The sequence below is a fragment of the Orycteropus afer genome, unplaced genomic scaffold (assembly GCF_000298275.1).
Source record: "Orycteropus afer afer isolate SDZICR_OR568_19922 unplaced genomic scaffold, OryAfe1.0 scaffold00388, whole genome shotgun sequence".
In the NCBI taxonomy this organism is placed as follows: domain Eukaryota; kingdom Metazoa; phylum Chordata; class Mammalia; order Tubulidentata; family Orycteropodidae; genus Orycteropus; species Orycteropus afer.
Genome location: NW_006921975.1, coordinates 979,796 through 991,721, shown reverse-complemented (window position 1 = coordinate 991,721; position 11,926 = coordinate 979,796). Strand labels below are relative to the sequence as shown.

Below are 11,926 nucleotides of genomic sequence, written 5' to 3'. Positions count from 1 at the left end.
GGATGAACATCGACCAATTCTTGTTGGTACAGGGACTCTGTGTATTCCTTCCATCTTCTTTTGATGTTTCCTGCATTATTCAGTATTTTGTCCATAGAATCTTCCAATAGTGTAACTCGAGGCTTGAATTTTTTCCTCAGTTCATTCAGCTTGAGTAATGCTGAGTGTGTTCTTCCCTTTTGGTTTTCTAACTCCAGGTCTTTGCACATTTCATTATAATAATTGACTTTCTCTTCTTGAGCTGCTCTTTGAAATCTTTTGCTCAGCTCTTTTATCTTGTCATTTATTCCATTTACTTTAGCTACTCTCCATTCAAGGGCAAGTTTCAGAGTCGCTTCTGACATCCATTTTGGTCTTTTCTTCCTTTCCTGTCTTTTTAATGATCTTTTGCTTTCTTCACGGATGATGTTCTTGATGTCACCCTACATATAGGGATTTTTATTTAGAACATAGGACTCTGGAGATTATCTTCCATGTTTTGACAACATATTTCATTTTGAGATTAACCATTTGGAGCACAAAACATTTACTATGAAGCTTTGTAGCATAACTCACGGGTTACCATCATCAGCATTGAGCAGCTTTAGTACAGCATGTGTAGGACAAACCTCACTTGTCTAAGTGTGTTCATTTTGTATCACACTTTCTTCACCCTCTTCAATCTGTTTGGTCATCTACAAATTATTTCACTCTCTGTTCCTTTTGTGCTTTGAATGATCCTGTAATTGAATGATTTTTAAAATGTTTGGTAATCTGTGTTGAGATGATGCAAAAGAGTCATTAAGGCTGGAGATTTTATTGATTTCTGTAGGGGAATTTTCAAAACTAAATTTGTGATCTTCCCACTGGACTGTTGCATACTACTTTACATACTCCAACAGGACTCTTAAAAAGCCTTTTGTTTTTAGAAGCATTTGGGTTTATTGCTTCATCAAGTAATAGGTTAAAGATGGTGATCTGAAATGACAAGCTGGGCAGATTTTTTTATTTTTTGGCTCTTTTGTAGCATGATTTAAGCTGTGGCTCTTCTGTGGCACTGGAGTATATCAAATGCTTTTTTTCCAGGATATAGATTTTATTGTACTGCAGTAGGTACTGTGAGAGCAATGGCTTTCACATTTTTGACCATGACCCACAGTAAGCAGTGAGTTTTCCATCATGAGTCAGTACACATATATGTATGTAACAAAAGTTTCACCAAACAGTACCCTTATAATGTGCCATGTACTCTGATAGTTTCTATTCTGTTTACCTTTTCAAAATGCTAATTACAACTCAAGTCAGTAATGGGCACAGCCTGCAGACTAACACTGGTCTAGAGGAAGAAGAGGTACCCTGGTGGTGCAGTGGTTAAGGCATTCAGCTAATAACCAAAAGGTCAGCAGTTCAAACTCGCCAGCCGCTCCAGTGGAGAAAGATGTGGCAATCTGCTTCTATAAAGATTATAGCCTTAGAAACCCTACAGTGTTGGTAGAAGTTGGAATTGACTCAACAGCAATGGATTTTTTTTTTTTTTTTGATTTTGAGTAATAAATTATTACCTTTATGAGTTCTACATTTTCTACTACATGGGTAATACCTCCTTCAACACTGTCTTTTGTGTCCTTGAAAAGAAATTATATCTTTAAGCCTCTTGATCAAATGGTACATTTCTTAGTGTATTTATTCCATACCAATAAGGAGGAGACATATTTCTCCTTGTCTTGAGAGCTCTATTGGTTATGTATTTGTGCTCAATTGTACAGCAGCAACTACTACTATAACATGTTTCTCTATTAACAGATTTAGACATTCCTGATAATAATATAGTTGGACTCTAAGATTCATGGTTGCCTTGACTGCAAACACCAGCATTATACTTTACTTCTGTTTAATAACCATGTTTGGAATTCAAACTCTTCAGAAAGCCCCGGATGTGAAAATGCATTGTTCACTTTGGAATCTGACTTTTCTCAAATTTGCAATTCAAGGAATTATAAGAGACCACACTTTAAAGTAGGATTAACAAGTTTTAGGGCAGGAGGAGATGTCAAAGATAAATTAGTCCAACTGTTTCTGTGTACCGGGGGTGGAGGGACAACTACCTTCACTGAGCTCCTGCTGTATATGGGCAATTTACCTGCATTATCACATGGATTTTAATCTTTGAAACACCACTGTTGGGGGTGCATTATACTTATTTTTCAGTTGAAGAAGGTGATGCTCAAGTCCAATAATTTGCCCAGTCACACAGCTAATGACGAAACAAGTATTTAAACCTAACTCCAACTCCCAAACCCATGTTCTTTCTACTTCTCATATCATAGACAAAGGAGCCTGTTTGGTTACCTCTTGCTGCTCTAACAGAAAATACCACAAATGGGTGGCTTGAACAAATAGGAGTTTATTCTCTTACAGTTTGGAGGCTTTAAGTCCAAGTTCAAAGTGCCAGGCTCTAGGGGCTGTGTGAAAGCCCCTCAACCTTGGACTTCAGCTCTGCCTCTTGGTCCCAGCCCACTGAAGCTAGAGGTGTCTCTTCACTCAGGCAGCTACTGGTCGCTGAGGCTAACAAGCCCAAAGTCAACAAATAAAATGGCACAGTCGCAATGTTACCAAACCACACGGCAGGCCATTCATTGAAGTCCATTAAGAATCCCAAGATCGGCACACAACATGGCAGGCTGCTGAATACCGACTCAGCTAAATGCAGGATCCAAACATGCCAAAAAGCTACAGACCATTCCCAAAGCTTCTCCTTACATAGAGGAAGTGGACCACATCCCTAAGCAAGCTACTCAGCTGCTCACAGCAGATTCCACCATGGAGTTGATTACCCATCATGGAGAAGACTACTTCCAGCTGCCCAGCCACTCAAAACCAGGCCTAGCCAAGTTGACACATAACTTGAACTACAACAGAGCTATACCCAGAGAAATTACATGTTGGAACCCAAAGTCATGGAAGTTTTCAAGCTGAACCACTGCTGCACACTGCCTGTCACTGCCAGCCTAAAGGTACACTGGTTGCCCTATTCTTTTCTTCATGCCCATACACAAGAGCTGTGTTCTAGTCTTCCAACCTCTTATGAAACTCTGCCTTGCCCCTGGCTGTTAAAGAAAATAAGTAGTGAGCATTTGAAATGCTTTTGAGCCTATGTTCACTCGAAGTAAAAGTGGGAACTCAGCAAGGAGCCATGAGGAAAACAGCTGGCATCATTCCACTTCCATCAAAGAAACCTACTACTAGTAACCTAGGAGCTTAGAGAGTCTGTGTCAATATGAGGTTTGATATTTTCAACTACCCTACTCGTTCAGAGTGAATTACTTTGTTCTATATGATGCTTGAGGCCAAATCAACTTTAGCAGGGGTAATCAATGTAATAAGTTAAAGTTATATCCATATAGAAAGCAATTTTTTGGTGGGAATAGGAGGAAGAAGATGTGTGGAGATTTTCAGTTCAACCCTTTTCCCCTATAGTGGAGGATAAACAGATGGGCAGTGGAAGCAGCCAGATATGATCCAGGCCTGTAGCTGTAAACGGGAGCATAGTAGTTAAGTATGCAGGGGCTGGAGTTAGCCTGACTTGATTCACAATCTGCAATTGTGTGACCTAGGGCAAGTTACAAGACCTTGCTAAACCTTGATTCCTCATCTGTGAAATATAAAGCAGAGTGCCTGCTTGGTATATAGGAAGCTCTGGTGGCACAGTAGTTAAAGAATTTAGCCGCTAACTAAAAGTTCAGTGGTTTAAGCCCACCAGCTGCTTCTCAGGAAAATGGTGAGTCAGTCTGCTTCTGTAAAGATTTACAGCCTTGAAAACCCTATGGGGCAGTTCTACTCTGTCCTATAGTGTCATATGAGTCAGGATCAACTCGATGGCAGTGGGCTTTTGGTTTGGTCTTAGTGTTATTGCTAAGCTGAATGCATTTAACTATCCTGGTTTCAAATATATTGATAGTTATTATTGCATTTGCATTTGGTTCCTAAAATTCCATAGGAATTTAGTCAGGGGCAAAAAGCTGGTTTCTGATAAGAAGAAATAGCCTACAACACTCCATCTTGAACCCACATAGTGCTTTCAACTGAGGATTACATCTCTTGCAAATATTTTGATTGCACTATCCCACAATGTCTTACTGATATTGACAGGGGCCTATAACTTTATTTTTAATTAGAAATCGGTTTCCTTTGTAAAACTCTGATAGAACTGTTAAGCAATCCGGAGTCCAGGCCTTCCAGACAAATACTCCCCCTGCTGACTTTCTGTGAAGCTGCAGGGACATCTGAGGGCTAGCCCAGTTGAAGGAATGAGAGTTGGGGGAATTTTGACAGAGAGAAAGGAAAGAACAGATTAACTTGAACCAGATTACCATGTACGTATTATCCCAAAGGCATTACTCTCCTGTTAAGTTTTCAAGTTATTAAGTACTTTGAAGAAGAGGGCAGGAGATCCATCCAGGTTAGTTGACACATAGATCCTCCTTTAAAATGGAAAGTAAGTGTAGAATAATAAAAGACATGAAAGGTATCAAATGAATGGGATCAAAGACAACAGGAATTTTGGGCTCCATTTTAAGTAATATTCTTTCCTCTGCTGACTGATGTACGACCAGTGTCTTCCTCCTACTGTATATCCACTTCAAAGCAGTCGTGATGTGGTTATAAATTAATGATGTCATAGCAGAATTTTTATTACAACTATTTCATGACTTTTCTGGCTGCAAGCCGTGGTTTTCAGTCTTTGGGACATGGTTGCTTATTCTCATCAGAGAAGACTATAAGAGCCAAAGATTGATTCTGCACATTTTAAAAAATCTCTCACAGACACAGCATCGAATGGAGTGTAGAAGTGACGCATACTTTGGAAGAAGCAAGAGAAGGGAAGGGATGATAAAGAGTTTGTGCAAAGGAGAAGTGGTTTGCAAGTTAAGCTCTTCATCCTGTGCAGATTTCAAAATTTACTTACAGGATGAAGGTTACAGTACATAGCTCACTTTTATTATCATTTCAGAGGTCATAAAATACATGCTATTATTAACTCAGAAATTCTAGTTTCTTATGGTTTACAGATAACAAGAGCACTGTGTATTATTTGATACACATATTTGGCAATGTTTTTATATGTCTGGTTTTCTCTTGCTGCTAATTTACTTTCATTAACCTCATGCCTCCTCTTACATTTCTTCAAAAGGTATGCTATGCTCCTTATAATGCACTTTCAGAAACACTAAATGCACAGCATTTCACAGCCATTTCATTGTGCTAACCTCAAAATCTGTCTTGTGCAACAAAACTATTTGAAACAAATGTTAAAGACTTTGCAGCTGCATCAATGGGAGAGAAGATGCTGGAAAATGGCAGGTCTTTTAAACTCACCTATAAAGCCTTGTCTTGTTCTAATAGATCTTTTATACAATGTGATGGGGCTGACCCATCAGTCACTTTTTATATAACCTCCATTTGAAATGTGGGTTTAAGTGGCTATAGTTTCACTGATGAGAGAAGGGAAATATAGAAATACTTCTAAAGCTTCCTCCCTGGGGGTTCCACCTCACCTTTTCTCGGTGAAAGGATTTAGGAATTCATGCCATACAAGGGACGAAAGTGGTAGAAATTCCACACCACATCTTTTGTTGCAGCTATTATCTGTCTTGAAGGGAGAATGAAAAATTGTGAGCATTCAATGCTGATTCCACAGAGGCTCTTTTTTTTTTTTTTTAACCACCTATGCTGAGGCTTGTAGATACTATTATACCACTTCCATGTGAATAATCATCAGAGTTCTCCATGCCCAAAGGTATACCATGATACTAACCACCTAATTGCCCAAGTCAATAGCCATGTAGGTAAGAGGCCATGAATATAACTATTTTGCATTTAACTAGGTTTATTTTCAGTTATGTCAATAGCCAGTCTCAGCTGAGTCCTTCGGATCAAGCATATAATGATCTGAGTCAGCTGTTAAGGTGGTCAGAATAACCAGATCATGATGTGCAGGCTTGATTTTAGATTGTACAGACACAGCCACAGTCCATTAGCCTCCATAGAATGACACAAGTATAATTTCCATAAATTACTGTATTTTTCTCTACATTCAAGTAGGCAATGTATAAACTACGATTAGTATTCTCAGCAGCAGAATATACTCCTTTTCATACCAAACCATGATTTTGGAAATACTCCAAAGTCAGTTTTCCCCTTGATCTGGGTAAGGCCTCATCATTCCAAATAAGGATGACATTCACAGCTCCATTCCAAGTGAACAATAGATAATAAACAACAATTAATTATCCAAAGACATTTGGTTTTCTTGCAACTATATATCTCAGTATTGCTAGGAAAATTGTATCTTCTATAATTTGCTTACCACTCTGGATTTTCTTATACAGAATATGGGTATTTTGTACCACAAAAAAATATTTTGTTGTTGTTGTTGTTATGTGAAATCGAGTCGTTCCTGACTCATAGCAACCCCTCCTTGGGGTTCACGAGGCGGTGTCACTACGAAGTAGATTGCCCAACCTTCTTTCTGAGGAGTGGCTGGTGGGTTTGAACTGCCAGCCTTCTGGTTAGCAGTCAAGTGTCTTAGGCACTACACTGGGTATTTCTTTCCTACTGTGTAAGTATGGCTGTTTTATTTCCTATTTCTCCTCTCTGTGCCTCTCTTTCTTCATCTGTAAAACAATCGCTAACCCACAGGGGAAGGAGGTTTAAAATAGTTGCTACATGTACAGCAATTACAACAGAGCCTGGCACATAGAACCGAGGCTGGCCCTGGTAGCTAGTATTATTATCATTGTTAGTATCCTATTCCTAGCAATGCTACTTTGAAGCATTAATCCTTTATGGATTAAAAATGATTTCCAGGATCGGGTCAGTCTGGAATAAACGAAACATGTATGGCAACAATGAAGAAAGACAATGAAAGGTCCAAATTCATAATGAAAACAATGTATATTTTAACCATTTGGAAGTGTGACATATTCTCTTCTGACCCATCCAGATGTTTTTACCTCTTCTGAGTAAAGGCACATGCTCCCAGATGAAATACTAAGAGAGTATAAGTATCAGTTACAAAAATCTGTTGCAAAGCAAATTTTCACGTACAAAAAGCTAAATGTAGATTATGTTCAGGAAGTAAATAAATAAAGGTCATTTTAGGGATCCAGGGACCAAAAGGAATCACAGACTTTAAAAAATCAAATAGGTTTGTGATATTAAACCAATAAAAAAAAATGCTACATATCAATATACCAGCCCAAATCATTTGATTAGAATGTAGAATATAAAACAACTAAATTTTGCAGAGGCTGAAAGAGGGTTATCGTGGGACACCGGAATTTAAATTGGCTCGAAAGTGGTCAAGTGCAAGTTCAGGCAGAGGAGGGCTTGATTTGCCAGTTCTCAGTCCAGATCTACCCTCTTCCTACAGAGCTTGGAGACGAACCATGCTCCTTACACCTATTCTTGACTTTTTGGCAGTTTGGGTTCTCTTCCTATGACATTTCTGGGTATGAGAGAACGCAGCCTAACCAGGAGGGAGCTTCTTCCACAAAGTAGAACTATCATCCTAGGGATGACATGGCAATGTTTTAAGACCCAGGGCCCAAATTTTTATTTCTGCAAGTCAGCCTTCAGCCAAATTGTGAAGGAGTTTCCTCAGTACAAGCCATTAGCCATCACGGAGCAATGAACATCCTCCCACTTCCCGTGGTCTTTCTTTTTAAGTAGCACTCATGATGTAGGCCCATGACTTGCTATGCCTCGAGAGTTTTACAAAAATGCGGATGCTTAGGCCCAACCCCCAGAGATTCTGATTTAATTCGCCTGGGGTGGGGCCCAGGCATTGTGTTTTGTTTGTGTTTTCTCTCTAACTCCCCAGATGATATTGACGTACAGGCAGGGTTGAGAATCACTGATGTGGAACTGAATCACCTGTGATGCTCAAGCAGTACACATTCTTGGGCACTCAGATATTCTGAATCTAAATTACCTGGGTAATTCCAGCACAGAGTAACATTCAAGAACAAAATTGTCCCCTTGTTAAAACTTGATCATCCTCTGTCCCATTCTCTACTAATTGGATAAACTAATCCAGAATAAAGTGGTAATAGGTGCTGTTGAAGGAATGTGTTGTATTTTGACCAAGCCTCCTGAAGACAACACAGAGGGTGATTCCAAGAGCAGGATTTTCTATGGCAGGACATTGAGGATGGTTTTTGTTTATTTGGGTGGTTAATTGTTGTTTGGTCATTTAAGGGTGAAAGAAACAAACCTTACAGTGCATATCAAATCCTATTATGTATGCAGTTTCCTACTTTATTTGGGGCCAGCCCTACACCTCAGTGGTAACTAAGATTTCATTTATAAGAGGGAGCGTTTCAATCCCCAGAGCGAGGCTCCTAAGCCATTTATAGGAAGCAGACAATAAATATTGTCTTCTTACTCCTTGCTGCATGGATGACCAGCTTCACAAAATGGCAATGTCTTTATTAAATTTATTAAACTCAAAATGAATAGTGTTCCTTACTAGCACCTTCCTGTTTCTCTCCAAACGTGGAAAGCTTTAGAACTCTGTTTCTCCCTTGCCTCATCACCTTACATCAGTCGTCTCAATCTTGGCCACAAATTATAATCACCTGGAGAACCTTAAAAAATACAGACGCCTAGGTCCCACCTCCTGGAGCTCTGGTGCTGTAGTGCCTAAGGCATTTGACCGCTAACCAGAAGGCTGGCAGTTCAAACCCACCAACCACTCCTCGGAAGGAAGGCTGGGCAATCTACTCCCGTAGAGATACCCCCTCAGAAACCCAAGGAGGGGTCATTATGAATCGAATTGACTTGATGGCAGTGAGTTAGTTTTTTTTTTTTTTTTCTTCAGTTAGGTCCCACCTCCTAGGTGCTGATTCAATTGGTCTTAGATGGGCCTGGGTTCTGAATTGTTTTAAGATTCCAGGTGATTCTAAGGTACAAGGCTTGAACTACTCCCTTAAAGGAAAAAGAGCAGTCTTCCAAAGGTGTGGTAAATACTTTGAAAATACTACTTGCAGTCAGTACAGTGGTTATGTATAGGTAGGAACTAGTAAAAAGAAAATATTATTGTCTGCAATTAAAAACTAAAACCCTGCCTTGAAGCCCACATAGGCCTGAAGAGCATTGTCCATGCAGCACCATCAATATGCCGTCATCACACGGGGTGTTGTGTACACGTGACTTCTGTTGGGTGTTTCACTTTCCTCACATCTACTTCCCTCCTTCATCTGCTTTACTGAAAACACTCCTCTCCCAGAAATAAAGACAAGGATTTCTTAACCTGAAATGGGCCCCTCTGGGTCGGGATTTGTCTTTGTTTTGTTTTGTAGATCACTCTCCGGGCGCATTGTTGGAGGGGTTTGGTGGTTCTTCACGCTGATCATTATTTCTTCCTATACTGCCAATCTCGCTGCTTTCCTGACCGTGGAGCGGATGGTTTCTCCCATAGAGAGTGCTGAAGACTTAGCTAAGCAGACTGAAATTGCATATGGGACCCTGGACTCCGGTTCAACAAAAGAATTTTTCAGAGTAAGTGCTTTGCAGTTAATTGGGCCTACTGGCCTTTATTTGATCATCTTCTCACAAAGGCAAATTCACAGTGCTTTTAAAGGAATGGTTGGGATGGGGTGGGAATATTATCAGAGGAGAGCAACCTTAGATATGCCACTGCTTGGCTGGTGACATCACTCATTGTCCTTTAGAACTATGACAACTTATGTGAGGCATAACAAGTGGCATGTTGAAAGCACTGATTTGAACTCCCAGGTTGGAATCTCAACTCAGCCACAAAGTGATTTTTCTCCTTCGGCATGTTATTTAACTTTTGTTGGCTTCAGTCCTCTTACTTGAATAATGAGAAGAGTGAACTAGCTAGTCTCTATTCTCTTTTCTACCTTTTACAAGAGCATTGATTTTATGTCTCAGTAGTTCACAGAAGTGAGGTGACTGACCCTGACTAGGGATCTGATGAGTGATGGGTTGTAAGAAATTACATATTCTATTGGAGATACTGGTTTCCTATTGAAATGTATTATGATTTCTTTGAGTATTCATGCATGTGCTGATAATCGAATTTTCAAAGTAGCTGATTGCTGCTTTAATTTCTTGAGTAGACTAATTTTTCCATCAGTAAAGCTATGTAAACTCTGTCAAGGGGGAAGGGAAAGGGGATTGTGGCAGGAAATGATAGAAAGATAATATGACGGCAAGCCATTTTTACGGAAACTATCAAGATCTTTGTTATGTGGCAACTGGTCTATAAGCAAGGATATCAATGGAGTTGTGAAGAACACAAATGTTTTTCCATTGCCTCAACAAGAAAAATGTGTCAGTTTATATTAGAAAGCAGACCGATTCTATACATTACCAATGCTTACTACTGTGTCCACCGTGATGAGCTGGAGCAATGACCAGAAGCCACTTGGGAACTAGGAAGAGGAAAAGTTTAGTCATTCTCTCCAACCAATAATCAAGTTATTGGATGGCAAGTATAATTCTGACTTCTTTTCAAAAGTCTGGAGTAAAAAGATGTTGGTACTAAGCCAGCTTGTTTTAATAAAGCACTAAGAAATATGTTTCTACATGTATTATCATGAGGTTGATCTAATTACTTCGTGGGAAACCAGGAGGAGTATGTTTCTTGAAATTATAGCAATTAACTAAAAATTGTTTTCATTCCCTGAAGGAAAAAATGTTAGTTGTGGAACCCTTTCAAGCATTCTCATTGGCTCAAGAAATCCATTATCTCACCTCTACCACCTATTTACTGAGCAGATCAAAGTCCCCAACTAGGGAGGAGGCATAATATTGGAAACACCAATATGATATGAGGTCCTTCTGGGACTAATCTGGCTTTGCCCTTCACTCTGATGGCAGTCCAAAAAACTACTCTGGGACTATTCCTTGCTGCCATGAAATCACTCACAGGTTTCAGAGCTGGCAGCCAGGGGTTTCTATCTGCTAAGTAGTCAACACATAAGCAGCTCCATGGAAATCTAGTTTAGTATCAACCTTCAATAGGGCATATGATCCCCATTGGCAAGTTACTATATAAATAATTGACCACCTTAGGATATTAAGACTCCAGACTTGGATCCTCACGTAAGAGAGATGCTTGTTCTACTGGAAAACATTTTTTCCTTCAACGACGATTACAGATTAAGAAGGTGTGCTTTAAATGGTCATCAATAGATGGTATCAATTCCCATTAGGCTTGCAAAGGCCATTCATCCATACTGCAGACAAAAGGAGGCTTTCTGGGAAGAATTATTAGCACAAAAGCTGAATGTGTGATCAAATAGTCATTGCCCTCCTGCTCGTGCCCCACCCCCACTCATTTTGTGTCTCTCAAAAACCAGGAAAGCAGCTACTAATCCATTCGATGACAGTTTCATCAAAGAGCATCACATTAAAAGAGCAGATGTGAATCCACATTCAATTCTGAGCAAAGCTATTGCCACATTCTAATGGGTTTGTGGTTTTTAAAGCTCACCAATTCCTAGTGACCTTTACAGCCAATGAGTAATTCGTATGGAAATGGGCCTGTTTTGAAATCTGATTTGGGAAGAAGCTGGCTATTTCTAGGTATAACGAAGTGCAAATCATTATCTAATTCCCAAGTACCACTTTTTCTTTTTCCCCAGTTGGCCGCTGTGACAGCATTAAGTCTCTGTGGGGTAGTTCTTCAGGGCAGCACACAAAGGGGGATGATCTAAGAGTGGAATAGAGCAGTAGAGAAAAACTCACTCTTAGTCCTCTTGTGTTGAAAACGTGATGCAGACCTAATAAAGGGTAGTCTGGTGTTCATAGAACATGGGAGGTCTCCAAGTTACTTGCCCTTACTGTGTCCTCTTCAAACCCCATGAGGAAGGAAAAGCAGCCGGCAGGAGCACACTGTCTCATTCAGGGAGTTGAT

General features: G+C 39.8%; 1 protein-coding gene across 1 annotated transcript in view; it reads left to right on the top strand.

Moving 5' to 3' along the window:
- GRIA3 (glutamate ionotropic receptor AMPA type subunit 3) overlaps positions 1-11,926 on the top strand; it is a 359,162-nt gene that overhangs the window by 280,160 nt on the left and 67,076 nt on the right. The window contains exon 12 of the mRNA XM_007953365.2: positions 9,342-9,540. Coding sequence (XP_007951556.1) covers positions 9,342-9,540 — 199 coding nt within the window. The remainder of the gene's footprint in view (positions 1-9,341; positions 9,541-11,926) is intronic.